Genomic DNA, 16,107 nt, shown 5'->3' on the forward strand with positions numbered 1-16,107 from the left:
AAAAAAAAAGGTTTTTTTTTTTGTTTGTTTGTTTATTCTGTAACATGTTGAAATTTAATTATATCTTCTCTAAAACTGTCGTTTCACACTCTGCTGCTCAGAGGAAAATACAGTCAGAGTTAACACTGGAAAGAATTTGGTATAAATTACGTTATGTGATTTGAGATACAAATCTGTAATACAGTGCTCCCCTTCGCCTTTCTACAAAACGCTTACAAACAGGATCTTAGAAACTTTTTATAAAGTTAAAGGTGATATAGTTTAGCAAAAGAACTCCCTCCGGAAAGTTTAGCTATTCTCTGGAATCAAAAAGCAGCATTGTAATGAGTGCTCGTTGCAGGGCACGGGGTTGGATTCATTACTGCTTTACTGTCTCCTTTAGCCAGCGAGGTCGGCACAAAGGAGCTGCCGAGGAAAGGTGGGCACTCCTGGGGGAACGTCCCCAGTGTGACGAGCCCCCGCGCTTTGTCCTGCCTCCCCCCGCACCACCCCAGAGCATCCTCCGGCACGCAGGGACGGGGGCCGTGGGCAGATTCAAAGAGCAGAGAAAATTGGGAACAAAATTGACTTGTGAAATTGCTGGCGGGGCGAAAGATGCGAACCAACGGGTTAAGTACTCAGTGGCTGCCTGCTTGAAAGAAATCAGTGTTAATAATCTAAGGAGCTATTATAAACTGAGAAGTTTGTTTCTAATTTAGGATTTCTACCTTGATGATGTCCCTTTAAAATAAACCAGACGATTGTGACAGAACTGTCTGAGGCAGTGCCAATAGCTCCTTTGCTCTTACAAAGGACAATCAGAGGCATTACATTACAAATAATTTCACGCTAAAGTATGTCTCTTTTCAAAGAAAAAGTTTCAAACTTAAATTTAACTAACAGGTTCATTGGGAGACTTACTATATTGACCTAGACACTGTAAAATACATACCGCTAACAATAAAAAAGGAATGGTTTAGCACTTGTTTATGATACAGCATGAGGTATTTTCAGCCCTTGTACAGAAATTACCCAGGATCGTTAGTTAATTAACACCTCACCTTAAAATTGGTCTCGCCTTGCATATTAGGTGCTGATATTTCTTGATGGATGATGAAGAGATTGCGAGCAAAGGTCACGAGGACCCCCTGGAGATCCTCTCCGATTGTTCTGTTAATGATATCCAAACAAATGAGTTTACCAATGATTCCCTTCACATGCTTAAAAACAATCGCCCTCTCATTTGTGCCTGTCTGGTGATGGAATTTAATGAGTATTTTCAATCTCACAAGGTGGCAATCTTCAGGGAGATATGAAAGATGAGGCTCCATTTTAACTTGTCAACAGAAAGGATTTGTGTAATAAATAATTTTTATTAATCAACTTTGCAGAAGTGGTAAGGTTTCAGCTACTCCAAGTAAAAGGCTACTGTTGAGTTAGGACTGAGACACTACAACGCTTTAAATACCCAGATTAGTTCAGAAGAGCCGTTGCTTCTGTCTACAATTTATGGAAGACATCCGAAAGAGAAATTTCAGCGGTGTCAGCATTTCTGAGATTGTTGTAGCTTTTGAGGCTTTGGTTTCTCAGCGGTGCATCCAGACGCTCAATACACACGGTCTTACAGAACAGGATGTTAGCTGAGGAAGAACGTACCTCGTTTACTGACTGGAATGGACAACAGATCTCCAATGTAGTAAAATGGATGATAATTGACATAGATGTTTCAGGTATTTCAGTGATTTTATAAGATCAAACTGTTATATTCTTGAAAATATTTCCAAATTAAGGTAATGAAATCTCATTGAAAATCTGATGGAAGACAACTCTGGGATCAGAACGTATGGCAAATATATTTGAGAGTATTCTGGTAACTTCCAAGTCAAGCTGGTGATCCAAGAGGTATCGTTCCATTTCTTACCAGGGGAGCAACTACTGACGTGTTGCTCCAAAGGAGTTAGGAAGAACGTAGGTAGGATGCGCTACCTCTAACGTAAGGACTCCGTTTTCCAAAGCGTGGCTAACAAAGTGCAATCGCACCCACAGGGACAAGCCAATCCAACTCTGAAAAGGGCAGCTTGTTCTCTTCTCTTTGGTTCCTCCCCATCTATCTCGCACAACGCTCATGCTCACTATATACCTCTCTGTGGACCGAGTCTATCTCAGCCTGGCTGAAAACCAGTCCAATAAAAGAAAGCTTTCTGCTGAGTTATTGACCTGAATCAGCTCCTGGAGAGATGTAAAAGTACCAGAGACTATGCGAAAGGAGGGTGGGGAGGGAGGAGGACTTCATAGTTGGGGTCAGGGAAGGAAAGCCTCCTAGAAGAGTCTACTGGCTTATGGAACACTTCCAGATGCCTAAATCACGTTTTCAGTGGTTCCTGTAGATATTTTACAAGTTCTTGTTTACAGCGCAATCGTGTCAGCCGCCTACATTGCGACTGCAGGTGAGTGCAGCGGAGTATAGGAATAACTAAGCTTTAAACAAACGCGACGCACTTGTATGCTACCAATAGCCCCAGCCACAAGGAGCTCAGAACAGGCTGAAAGAATCGGAGCCCTAGAAACAATCTTTAGGATTCATTTAGTCCGTTCCCCGTGCTAGTGCGGGATCAACGCTACTTACATCATCCTGACAGAGGTTTATCTAATCTGGTACCAAACACTGTCAATGACAACCGCAATGAACAATCTAATTAGTGCTTCGCTTCCATCTTACGCTAGACATGAGTCTTTCTTGCTGCAAGTTAAGTTCATTTCTTCTCGTTCTACTCCCAAAGACACAGAAATCAGATTTTTCCTTCCTGCAGAGGCTTTTTATGTGCCTAAGGATTGTTAGCAGATCTCGCTTCTGCCTCCTCCCCCCCTGCCCCTTTGGTCTTGCCTTGTAAATTGTGCCTTCCCGAACTCTAAACGTTTTCATTGCCTCCCTCTGAGTAGAAGGGAAGGATTGCTTCCAATTCTCCCAGGCTATATTGTTTACCTTTTTCCATAAGATCATGACACCATGACTCGCAGGCAGCCCGTAAGCCACTGTAACTCACAGATCCTTTTCCGCAAAGCTCCTTGTTCCTCATATTCATTACTACTAAGTGGAATTTCTTGCACCTGGTTCCTGAATGTAATTCTATTTTTTCATATTGTTTCTTTCAATTTGTCGAGATCATTTTAAATTCTATTCCTGCCCTCCAAAATACCTGCAGTCACATCCAGCACTCGAGGAAGCTGTTTTCTTATCCAGGTCATTAATGAAACAGCTCCAGCATCAAAGGAATACAGAACAGCCCGTTTCAGCCCCTCGCTCATTACATCCTGTTTTGGCAGTAAACTTTACATAAGTTCTCTCCGAGGAGAGGTTTTTCAATCAGTGTATAGTAGATTTGTGCAGATTATGCTTTCTTAGACTTCTTAGGAGTTCATATGTCTAAAGAATTACTAAACTATCAGATCTGCCGTTGCCTGACTGCCACCGATCACTGTGTGAAGAACAATATAAAAAGGCATTAAACTTCAACCTTCTTTGCATCCTGTACAGTTAGGTTTTTAATAATGTTGCCTGTAAAAGCAAGCCAGTGCTAATCCGTGTGCTCTCACAGCTAGAGTGCTATTGCCAGCGATTCTAGCCCCGGTGAAGCCAGTTGCAGTAGGTCTTTTGCCTGCAACGCAGTCAGGCTTTGATCTAAGCAGATTCCCGGACTTTTCTTTTTTTATTACTCAAGCGCTTAAAGCCTCCCTGAAACTTTTCAAAAGGCCAATCTTACAAGAAGTCATTATACTCTTCTGAACAGTGGGTGACAGCGGGTGGGCTGGAGCGCGTGGTGGTCCGGTCGTTCCTTTCCTTCCCGGCCCCTGGCAGAGCCCGGCCAGCGCGCGCTCTGCTGTCACCCTCCTCACATCCGTCGTGCTCCCAGCTGTTCATCAGGCTGCGGAACCGGCAGCGTGTACTTACAGCATTCCCAATCTGTATCGCTTCTGATCTCCGTACAATATAAAAACTGTTCCCTGTTTTTCCTGTTAAAGAAAAAGACAAAGTTGCTTTAATTAATCCTAATGATAATTATAATAAATGTATTAAACTCGGAGAGTGAGTACATAACATATCCAAGAAAGGCTGGGTTTGAATTGTGCGTAATGGATTATTGCTCCGTGTAAGTAGATTATTGCTCTGGCTTATTGTAGAGCATGCAATACATTAATTTTATGTAAATGGAATACATACAGCAGAGTCCATTCGACAGCAAATATTTTTGTGCCAAAGTAGGACGAGGTGGTCATAGGTATTTTAAAAATTATCTCCTTACCCAGTTATTTTTAGCAAGAGACAGACTAACCCCTAAAAGCCTTACACACACTTAAATTGAAAGATGGCAAAAATATGCCTAGGTTTTCCTGTCTTTCAAGTTTATACTCACCTTAGATACACACAGGACATGAATTTTCATTAACCTGCTGCTCTGGTTCATCATGGGCCTGATATCGGTGGCAGTTTGGTCAGCAGCAAAACTCAGGGTTTGATTTCTAGATGCGCTAAGCCAGAGTTACCACCTTCCACCGAGAGGTCTCCTGAGCAGGCGCCATCCCGCAGGAGGGCTCATACTGAGAAACCACGTAAAGCTCTGCCTGTCCCAGTGGAGCCCCGTGCCCCAGGATCTGAAATCTCTATCTGCTGTTCCGTCTTGTGAAACATCTTCTCAACTCTTTTACGTTTCACTCTTGTACAGTTTTGTTCATAAGCCTTAAGCACTTCCTTTCCTAGCAAAGACTGCATTTCCCTTTCTGCATTCCTCCGTCAGCTCTCCATTATCACCGGACCTCTTGGCCTCTGAAGGTCTGTCTTCTCTTACGGGTACGGAGGGGTGTGCAAGGGCTGTGTGATGGCCAAGCGCTCTCACAAAAACTGTGTCATGAAGGTCCTAAACCCTCACCGCAGCTCCTGGCTGACAGCCGTAGTCCTGTTTGCCCGCAGAGCCGCGGGAACAAACCCGCCGGGACGGCATTCTCTCTGCAGCCTCCGAGGGAGACACGGTCTCACTCCCTGTGTGTCACAGAAACGGGGTGGGATACTCCTCATCCTGCACTGCTCCCACTCTTAAGCCACATCAGACAGAGATCTCAGTACTGCACTTCTTCAAGATTTATTCTCCAGCTAAAGTATAAAAAGCTGATGGGTAAGTGTTACAATATTAGACTAATTTTTACAGGAACTACTGGAGACCTTCATGCAATTCAGAGTTCGTTAATTAGCTTCATGAAAACACTTTAAAATAAAATCGGTTCTGATGTACACCAAGCCCTCTTCAGCAAAACCGTAGAGCCAACACTGCTGTGTTTTTAACAGAACACTTAAACATTATATGATGCTAAACAGCACACTTAAACTTTGCATTGTGCTAAGTGGTCTCACCATATTAGAATTAACATACAAAAATTATGCAGAGCGAATATCACGTTTCCTAAGCTTTCCCGTTCATACCTGGAGGTCAAATCCAACACCGTGAGCTTTACACATCCGGAGGAGAACGCTGTAGGAGATTACCGAAAGGCCGGAGTGCCTCAGTTGGCTGCTTGCTACTGCACACCGGTTGCTTATTGGAGAAGGCTAGAGAGAACAACAGCCGATTCTTTATTTTCATACCAGTTTATATCAGAAACCAACAATTTACTATATAAATGGCTTTTTCACAGTGAAGTCATGTAAGTGTGGAGGAAGACTCCGTTTGGAGGAATTCCTGTCCATCACAATGTCTACTGAACACAGACATTTTCGTGCAGCAAAATTAAATCCTCACCTCGTACTGTACGTAAACCCTTATATTATAGACCGGGTCTACAGAGGCATTCTGTGAACCGCATTTTGGTATTTTCACAGCTTCGTTGGTAACTGAGCCCTGTGAAATCATTCTAGGTGGATCCCCCGAACCCATCCTGCCCCGTGGTAACATCACGCTGTTCCAGACCCAGCTCTGCTCGACAGCAGAAATTCTAAAGCGGGTTACCAGTAGTTTTTGCCAGAGAATAAAAGGTTTTAACCAGATCTTCTAAAGCTAAATTTCAAGTGGCTTTCTCCAAGACTGAACATTCTGCTGCCGCGTTAGTGGGCATATTTTTTCCAGCAAGTCTTCGAGAAGCCGCGGCCCAGTGACTCCGAGGAGCTGTACAACTGGTCCCAGTGGAGCTCCTGCTATGGGTAAAAATCAGTACAGCATCTGAGTTGAAACTCTGGTCGGTGCGTAGGACAAAAGAACAGAGCTGTTGCATTGCGTAGAACCAGAGATATTCTCCTAAACCAAGGCTTTCCTGTGATGTTGTTTTTAATATCGGACTGTTCATTCCGAGTGGGGATACTGCACGTTGAAGCATGTAATTTACAGTATTTTTTTCTAAAATGATATTTGTTTTGACATTGACTCATTTAAGTTGACATAGTTGAAATCCTTATATAATACATCTCTGCCTGAAAATTAATCATGTTTATAATATTCTGAGAATTAATAACACCCATTGCTCAAGTCATTAACTTAAAAAAGGAGCTTCCAAAATCTGTTCTCTGCAGTAGGGGACCACAAATAAATGAATGCTTGATAAAATAATCCAAGTAGCAGTTTAACAAGCGTAAACTTGAATGTGGCTGCAATAACACAGAACTATTGTTTAAGGGTTGGCATCAGGTTGATGAGGTGCTTATTTCAGCTACAAAGCATGCATACACACGCATAATGAACTGCGGTATGAATTATTAATGTGTTGCTTATTTAGCCTCATCTGTCTAGAAGATAATGTATCCTAACTATAATGAGTGATTGGTTTTGTACATAATTACAGTAGCAGCAGTATCTAGGAAATTTGTTCTTTCAAAGAAGGATTTCTAAAAATAAAACCATCGCACAAACTCGGTTGCTGCTCCGTTTTATCAAAATCAAACCTACCCGGATTGAGGATATGTCATAAATTAAAAGGGACAGAATCATTATTAACATCATAATTTTACACAAAGTGTTTTACTTAATCATTCATTACAGATCATGTGCTGTAAAAGCATTTGTCTCTTGGTTTGTTTGTTTCCTTTTCTAAAGATATTTGCCTGAGAGAGCGCGTTTTTGTAGTTAACTCTTAAGGAGATAAAAACCTCAGAAATAAAGCAAGAAGAAAAATAAAGGATATAGTGACAATTTATGTTAATTCTGACAGAATTTTAATTAAAAAAAGTTGCTACTTGATTACTTTTCATTTCTAAAACTTGTACTACTGGGACTAATCGTATCTAATTTACTTCTCTCCAACTAAAAGTGGTTGCTTGACAAGAACAATAGATCAAGAGCTCATTAACCTCTAAATTACAGCTTCATGACATTTTTGGAATGGTGCTACATTCCTCCTCTATGGATGAAAAAGAGGGAGTTGTGAATCTTCTGTCAAAACGCGTAAAATGGCATCTGTTTTATCTCTACATGTGTATATATGCATATACTTATACGGACATTTCTTATTCCCTGACTTTTCTAAAGGCCTTTCTTCCCTTTTTAGAGGGACAGACGTATTAAATCCTGCACCAAGATTGATCTAATATAATAAATCAGCGTAATAAGCAAGTCGTATGTTAACCATGCTTCTGTGACAGCGTGTTTATAAGGATGTCAAAGCAATACCCCAATACCGTCTCGTTTAAAATCCCATCCCGGGGAGGCACAGTTATGGACACAATCTTAACGACCTTCCCGGGAGCTGAAAGGCAAGATCTGCAAGAAGCAAGTGCCACAGCACTCGTTGTTTCAGTACCTAAACCTACAATCCTGAGCACCTCGGCCTCATGTGCGGCACCCACGGCGAGCGCCTGAGTTCACAGCGTACGGGTGACACCGAGCGTGGCTGAATCCGACCCGGCAACGGAGAACAGAGACTGCGCAGGGACGTCAGGGCTCCGCTCCCTCGCCCGGTGTTGCAAACAGGCGCTTCTCCCCCTTGGGCTTTGCACCTCGGGCCCAGAGAGAGTGAGCAGGAGGGAGTACGACGGCATAATCCTGCTTAGGGAACTCACCTCAGTTAGGGTGCTGTGAGGCTTTCTTCCTGTCCAAATACTGAATGTTAGTAGTGAGCAATTAGATGGATGCAGAACTGAATGAAGGTTCTGAGAACCAAGATTTGGGTTTAACTCAGGTGCGAGCTGGGTAGGATTTAGGTATCCAGCTCCTTCTGCAGATGTCGCCCTGATTGTTTTACCCTCGGTCTTGTGCGTGAAAGTACAAAGCTGGGGTAGAACGTCAGCGCTCTGACTTCTGATCCCAAATCAGAGCTCAGGAGCTGAAGGCTCACGTTTCTCCTTGACTGCTTTGAAGTTACTGCTATGCTCAGGCAGTGCTTTCACCTCCTTCCTTTTTCTTGCAACTTACAAATTACCACATTTTTTACAACTTGAAAACTACTTAAAATATTTGGAAGTTGGTTACTACCGCAAATCAATATTACTGATTACAAAGGATGAATAATCAGGTACCCATAAGCACCCAGAACCTTTCTTTTAATTTCTCCTGTGATGGTATCCTGTTTACTTTCATTAGCCTTCTAAAATCTAAAAGTAGCAGTTTAGAATCTGAAAGGAGCAGATTCATAGAATCACAGAATGGTTCGGGTTGGAAGGGACCTTAAAGACCACCCAGTTCCAACCTCCCACCTCCCACCAGCCCAGGCTGCTCCAAGCCCCGTCCAGCCTGGCCTGAACTCCTCTAGAACAGTGATCTAGGACAGATTTTGGCTTTTCGGTAATTCACATCAATAATTTTATTTGTAAACAAATAACTGCTTACGGGTTTTGTCTCCTCGTGCTGAATACGTTGGCTTTTCATTTTCTTTGAACCAAGAGATACTTCAAAGCGGCTAAAGCGACAATCCAGATTTCCATCTGTCACGTACAACATGAGCTGAGTCAAGGCCAGCTGGTCACTATAGCAAAGGTCAAGGTCTGTTGCCCATACCTAATCAAAGCACAAACAGGTGCATTAAAATAAAAAAAAATAAAAGAAAAAAAAAAGAGAGAGAACAGGGAGGCTGAAACTCGGCAGTCGTGTAAAGGAACGTCTATGCCTTTATTTTCACACATGTTGGTTTGCGTACCTGTGGTTTCCTCGTGCATCATCGGCAGCGATAAACCACTTCCAAAGCGGAACAATCAGAACTCGTATGTAACTTCAAAAGTAACTTTTCAGAGAAAACCGAAAGGCTAGGGACAGAACAGTGACCTGTACTACCCGCATTTTAGCAAGGATTAGAAAAAGTAGATGGATGAGCTCAACAGCTGTAAAGCCTGTATCCCATTAAATGGGTGATTATCTAAATACTAAACATCGCACCTGGATTTTTCCGCTGAAGAATAATTAATGTTAAATAAAGTTGGCCTTGAGTTACAAATGGGTATTTTGAGATGGAAAAAGGGAAGTTCCAGAAGGCAAAGCTAAACGGAGTAAAAGGAGTAGGGAAGTGTGAAATCCGCGTGTAAGGCGACGCATCGCTCACCACAGGGGCTGAGCAAAGCCCGTTCCCGTCGCAGCACACGGCTTTATCAAACAGGGGGTACTTCGGCAGGGCTCTGCTTCCACTCGCCGCTGGTTCGTGGTGCTAACTCAGATTTATACTCACTCAATCACACAAGAAATCAGACCATAACATCGTGGGGCTGCCGAGGGAACGCGTCCCAGCAGCGGGCAGAAGGGAAGCCCAGCCCACCCACGCGCAGGACGTACTCGCAGGCGATGATAAAAGCCCCACGTCAACCTCAGGAAGATTTCAGGGCATTAAAGCGTGTAAAAGGCAGGCAGGCTTTGTGAGGCCGGTCCACGCCGAGGGTGTAGCAGAAGGAAGTACCACGGATCACTTCTGCGAGGCTCCTCTGCCCCCGGTAACCCCAGCGTGGCTTTACCCGGGAGCTTTTCCCTCTTAAAAAATGCTTGTGCCTGCTACGTCAGTGAGAAATGTTAACGCGCACAAATATCTGCCCTACAGTGGACCCCTTTAAAACAAATCTAGCGGCGAATGACTCGAATAAGCCTCTGAATGGTAAATGGCATCATTATAAGGATATTAAGAGGTCAGGCAGTCAAGGCCTCTTGGTAAACTGGAGTTAATTTCTGAATCATATGCACATAGTAATGCCCTTTTTATAATAGCGAATAAATCACATCAGTAACAGTTGTTAATATCTAACTGCCAAGTATCTGTTGCTGTATTAAATATCCTATTTGTCAACTTAAATATTTCCTGCTGCATGGTATAAAATGCAAATCGGATGCTAATGACTGGCTTTACTTAGTAATAGGGGAATATTCCCCAATTATAATGCTTAATTTTCTTCAATAATTTATTCTTTATCATCACTTCTGCAAGACAGGAAGGAACTTTCAGATCGATTTGTACTTTTCCAGTATACGCGAACCTTTTCAATGAGCTGAAGAGTAAGTATAAAGTATACATACTGTAGAAGCGTTACATTCATTTCCATAAATATTACCAACAAAGCAGTAACAGCCGATGTGTCTTGAACCTTGTTTGAGTTGGATTTTAGATTCGCAATTAAAGTTTTGCCCCCCCGACCCCAAAAGAGATGCCCGGGCTGCATGAGGGGACCAGGGACTATTGAAAATCGTGGGTGCCCAAGGGCCGTTCGTAGCTCAAAGTGAACTGGGTTCTCCTAATCCAGACCCTGACATCGCACCTGCCTTTCTCTAACCTCCAAGTCCGCCCCAGCGCTATCTGGAAGCTCTGTTGATGCACGAACAGAGAAGCAGGAGACAAGTTTGACTGACGGTGGACCCTAAAATGGCTGAGATGGAAAAAAGAAAAGTTAAGTAAAGACGTCACCGCGGCCAGAGCGCATCTGGGTAAGTACAAGGGCTGTGTTCTCGCAATGCGTAGGGAACGGGTTGAGCGTTTAACAGCAGATAAAGGATTAAAAAGTGCAGCCTGGCAAACTTAAACAGCCACTAGCACAAGACAAATTCATTACACCCTGGTAGAGATTCAGACAAACCGTACCAAGCGTGGGGCAGCACATACAGTTCGCAAGAGTTACTCAACAAATCCCATGTTGTCAGCAACTAAAATTGAAGTACATGCAAAGTGACATTGTTTTTATTTCAGACGTAGAGAAGAGACCCATTAATTACGCGTGTGATACATTTCACGTACTCTGAACAAAACCCAGCGTGCCAACCTGGCTCTAAGGCCCCCCTGGCACGTTCCCAGTCCCTGCCCTGGGCAGGCACAGCAGCGCTCCCGCATCCCCGCTCCAGCCCCATCGCTGCCCCGGGAAGGGGCTGTAACACAGGGAAGAGGAGAAAAAGCTTTTAGCGGGGCAAGTTTCATGCTGGAAATCACAAGACCAACCAAACGCTATTTTGAGGAGTTTCTGTTACTTTTAGGGTGTATCTTTGAACGTGGTGTCATCACGTCAGACGGGCTACCCTCAAAATGAAGGGCTCAGATCGACGGGGTGGAGCGATGGCCCTGCCGTGTAGTGAAGGCAGGTGTCCATCCCCTCCCCTGCCTGCTACTCTCTAACATTGTAGGAAGGACAGCTCTGAACGCCTGCTTAAGCCACAGTTCCATCCTACACCGGTAAAGTCAAGGTATTTCTTTTGTTTTTTTAAATACAGGGTGTGGATCTCCACAGCCCCGAGCATGAGGGGGAGGAAGGCAAACATGGCTGGGAGCCACCTGTCCACCTCCTCTCATCCTGGGCCTGCGCCTGAGGCTGAACCACCCCCACCGCAAGTTAAAGCGGCCAAATGGTCATTACTGCGAGCCAGCTGGGATCACCCCGAGCAGCCTTCTCCTGGCTCAGGACCGTCAGAGAACACTAGAATGTAGCCACGTCCCTTTCTGCCCTGGATGCATCCCAGAACATCCCTAATGTGGGGAGAAAGGAAGGAGGATCAGGTGGGATAAGATTCCAGCTTCATCCTAGCAGGGGATTCCCTTTTGCCATGAAAATTCAGAAACGCCCTTTAAGCCCCCTCTGTAGTGCTACAGAAGCGGGAAAGACACAGGGCCTGGGCAATGGCACTAACTTTATTTTCATGGGATTGGCAACAGGATAATTTTTTTTTCCCATTTTATTAGCTCAAATGCAGCCCTAGCTGGCTGAATCCTTTGACGGAACAATTTCTATGTCCCATTCCAGTTCCTGAAGGTCACAAATGCTCTTTGAAAAATTATAGCAATTAATAACGGGCAACATTTGTGGTAGTTTTAAGCAAGGGTGGAAGTTCGGCAGGCCTGAGTCCGGCCGGTGCGTCCGTGTGACGACAGCAGCTGTGCAGCCGCTTACAGTGGTTACAGCGATGATGGTGGTTACAGCGGTTATAGCCTCTTCTTCTGGAAGTAGGCAGCGGACATCTGTGTGCTGGCTCTGTCAGCCTGGCACCTTTCACCAATAACATATCAATATTTATTCCCAAATGGAAAGGGGAAAGCCCATTACATCACACTAACCACATGTTGACCGTATTGAAGTTAGCAGGTGTCCCTTGAGTGTAATGACCTAAAATTAATTGTAATAAACAAAGAAAACAGCACCAGAATCCTTTAGATCTGTGTCTAAGGAATTCTAATTAGGTGGATTCCACAGTCGATGACTTCTCATTTTCTGTGAGGGTGCCACCAAGCTTATGCTATGATCACATATTTCCACTGCTTTGACCGTGCTGTTTGGCATGCAGAGCACTGAGCTACATCAGCACGGCCAGAGCTGCCACCAGGAGCAGACATGGAGAAGACCATGAACTGAGAAAAACATCTAATGTTACATCAAGGCGAGCTGAGCACCTCACGACCATGACCAATCTGGGCAACATAAATTAGACATACCTATTGCTCTCTCTTCTGCGGCTGAGGGAGCTGGGGGTGCTCAGCCTGGAGAAAAGGGGGCTGAGGGGAGACCTTCTCGCTCTCTACAGCCCCCTGAAAGGAGGGGGTAGCCAGGGGGGGTCGGGCTCTTCTCCCACGGAACAGGAGATAGGACAAGAGGGAACGGCCTCAAGTTGCGCCAGCGGAGGTTTAGGATGGATATTAGGAAAACATTTTTACACTGAAATTGGAACAGCCCAGGGCACTGGCTGAGGCACCATCCCTGGAGGGATTTAAAAGACGGGTAGACAGTGCTTAGAGATACGGTTTAGTGACGGGTTTTGTCAGAGTTGGGTTGATGGTTGGACTCCGTGATCGGAAAGGTTCCTTCCAACCCAGGCAGTTCTGTGATTCCGCTCCTTTTGCCACATTAAAACACCAGAGCACGGGAAGCTCTCAGCTCGGCTGCTCCTTCCAGTCCTGCCGTCCTGGTGCTGCCGGCCGGCCTTAGTGACGCATCACGCAGCGTGTGAGCCGAGGCAGGCACAGAAAAGAGGGTATGGTGGAAAAAGCAGCATTAACAAAGGTGGCGCCGGTCACCCCAAACAGAGACACGACTCCTCAACTGAAAGAACAGTCTCTGTGAAGGATGATGGAAACTTTTGATTCCACAGACAGCTCCTCTCCTCCTCTCCTTGCTGTGAGAGGCACAGAACACTCCGCGAGGAAGAGGCAGCGTCACGTACAGACCTCCAGCGCTGCTCCCCACCATCGCTGGGATCGGATTGAAGGCTTTGCCCACATATTCTTTGGTTCCCTGCGTACTTTCTAGCACTAGATTATGTATGGCAACTAAAAGGGCGCTCATCATCCTCAACATGACCACTACTAACTAGGGGGAGCTCAGGCAGGCTCCCGCTATTAATGCCTTTGAAAACTGAAAGGTAGAAGCAGTTAAAACCGATAGAGAAGTCAGGGGGGAAAAGGTAAGAGCGGCACTACACGGTCTCTAACGAAAAAGTACCCAGCATCAGATAAAAGCAGTGAGGAACGGATCTCGATACAGTTTCCAGCAACGCCTGGTGCGAGAGCGGAGCAGGGAACACCGCTTCCCAGCAAGGTTCCCGTTTCAAAGGCAGGAGAATCCTCCCAGTTCAGCACCAACAGAGCTGTAAAACAAGCAGGATGTGACATTCCTGTCTGTGGCAGACTTTAACTGAAAAAAACCCCTTACGCGCAGAAATGTGAACCTAGTGAAATTGATTAAAGGCTTTTCACTTTGTCTCAGGACATAGAACAGTAGCTGTTCCTGCAGCCTATTCAAAAAAACCCCAAACCCAACCACGCAAACTGAATGAAAACATTTCTTAGAAACATCAACCCAACTCCACCTTTGTGGCACATAATCTTCAAGACAGTCCTCAGCTCCACAGAGCTCCAAGCACAGGCAGAACAAGCAAAACATCAGACCTACTTATGAGTTTGGGCTGTTCTTCTCTTAGCAGGCGAGAAAGTTCGTGTAGGTGCAGCTCTCCAGTAACATCTGTCGGATTGCAACAGGTTTTCCTTTGAAGTAATATAAAATTGGTGTCAAAAGCTGCTAGAATGCCCTGAAAATCTGAGCTGTGGTGTTGGTTTAGGTATTTATTTTTTTTATTATTTCTTTATGAATATATCTCCATAGTTTATAAAGCAATGCCAGTGGAGGTCAAGCAGTTAATAGCCAGATGAATTACCATCTCCTCCAGTAAATGAGGAGCTGTTTGGAGAAGGCCTGTGCAAGGGTGAAGTTTAAGTAAAGATAAAGAATGAGACAATCATACAGATTAACAAATATCTATTACTTGAGGCCATCCCCATTTTCTGAGGATATACAATAAGGGCATGTCTGCAATCATAGGTATTTATGATTGTAGGCACCACATCCTGGTGGGACTGCATGGGAATTTAGCATAACACAAGGAGCTTTAACTTGTCCAGGACACTTGTGTGTTCAGAAATTGAAGTGGAACAGAGCTCACTTGTTAAGTTTAGAACTGAAATTGGATTTTCAAACAACAAAGTTGAAAGATAACCAGATCTAGGTTTTTACTATGAGTTATGATTTTTTTTTAAAAAAAAAAGGTAGAGGCAGTAGGAAGGATTTTAGATATTCTTAAGAGTGGTTCTAGATTAAGCTAAGCAAAGCACAGATTAGGACTTTCCAGAATCCCATCACTGGGAAAAAAAAAAAAAAAAAGAAATACATCCTGCAAGACTTACTGGCTGTTTGTCCAAGGAAATACGATGAAGTGTGGAATTGCTCCCTTTTCCACAGGCTGCCAAGTGCTACCAGGAGACTCTCTCCTTCAGCGCGCGCAGCTGAAGAGCCTGCGCTTCATGGTAAAGACATCTCAAGTGAATAAAGTCACAATTACAGTGTAATTCTTTACAACTGCCATAAAAATGCTTCAGCTTTAAAACGTAAACTTGAGAAGGGAAGGAAACGTAAATTCTTAAAGAGTTACTAAATTATAGCTTTTCTTTCTCCAGTTTAACCGTTTTATCTGCATCTAGTATTGATGTTTGCGTTACTGTAAAGAGCACACCCGCTATTTTTAAAGAAGTGGTTGAATGACACTGTAAAAATGGCAATTGTCAAAATATTAATGCAACCTGGGCGTTGAAAAGAGAGCTTTTTTTATGACTTTTTAAAATTCACAATACAATTGATTATTTCAGCAGCCATCGCAGGCAGGATCTTATCCGGCTGCCACCTCGTGGCAGCTGCTGGGATGGTCTGGTGCTGGCCCAAAAGCTTCAATTTTAGGGCTGTAGAACTGGCCCTAACCTCTGTCCTGCTGAATATAAGATGGGTAATGAAAATACGCTGGCTCTTATTTGAAAATAACACATAGAAAATGCTACATTCTGTCTGGAGAAATTTTAAAACGCGTACGTGCATAGGGAAGAATGCATCCCGCCGGAACCATCCCTCAATTAGCTCAGCTGTAAGGCCAGAGCTGCCCGACGGCCTTCAGAGACACCTGGACTCTGCTCCAATTTGCTCATCCAAACCCCAGACCTGTGACTGGAACGGAGGGAGAATGCCCACCTAAACCTTCCTGGCTCTATAATTCTCCTTTCGGTATGTTCCGCCTCATCTCTTCCTCCGTGCCCACAAGGAACAACTTAATCCGGTGTGCTCTCACTATTGCTGCAAGAGGTACGGGGCTGCGTGAGCTATCAGACCGGTGGAAAAGGTGACTTACGACCCCGCTTCTCCAAACTATCTGTCCACAGATCTATGAACAT

At 44.3% G+C, this 16,107-nt stretch overlaps 1 protein-coding gene across 1 annotated transcript in view; it reads right to left on the reverse strand.

Annotated features, from left to right (window-relative positions):
• The window catches only part of IQCH (IQ motif containing H), a 73,556-nt gene that overhangs the window by 1,881 nt on the left and 55,568 nt on the right, over window positions 1-16,107 (reverse strand). Inside the window, exons 17-20 of the mRNA XM_074600141.1 lie at window positions 8,781-8,948; window positions 5,453-5,578; window positions 3,929-3,990; window positions 1,041-1,149 (exon numbers count right to left, since the gene is read on the reverse strand). Of these exons, the coding sequence (XP_074456242.1) occupies window positions 1,041-1,149; window positions 3,929-3,990; window positions 5,453-5,578; window positions 8,781-8,948 (465 nt within the window). The remainder of the gene's footprint in view (window positions 1-1,040; window positions 1,150-3,928; window positions 3,991-5,452; window positions 5,579-8,780; window positions 8,949-16,107) is intronic.

Source organism: Larus michahellis, chromosome 9 (genome assembly GCF_964199755.1).
Source record: "Larus michahellis chromosome 9, bLarMic1.1, whole genome shotgun sequence".
Classification (NCBI taxonomy): Eukaryota; Metazoa; Chordata; class Aves; order Charadriiformes; family Laridae; genus Larus; species Larus michahellis.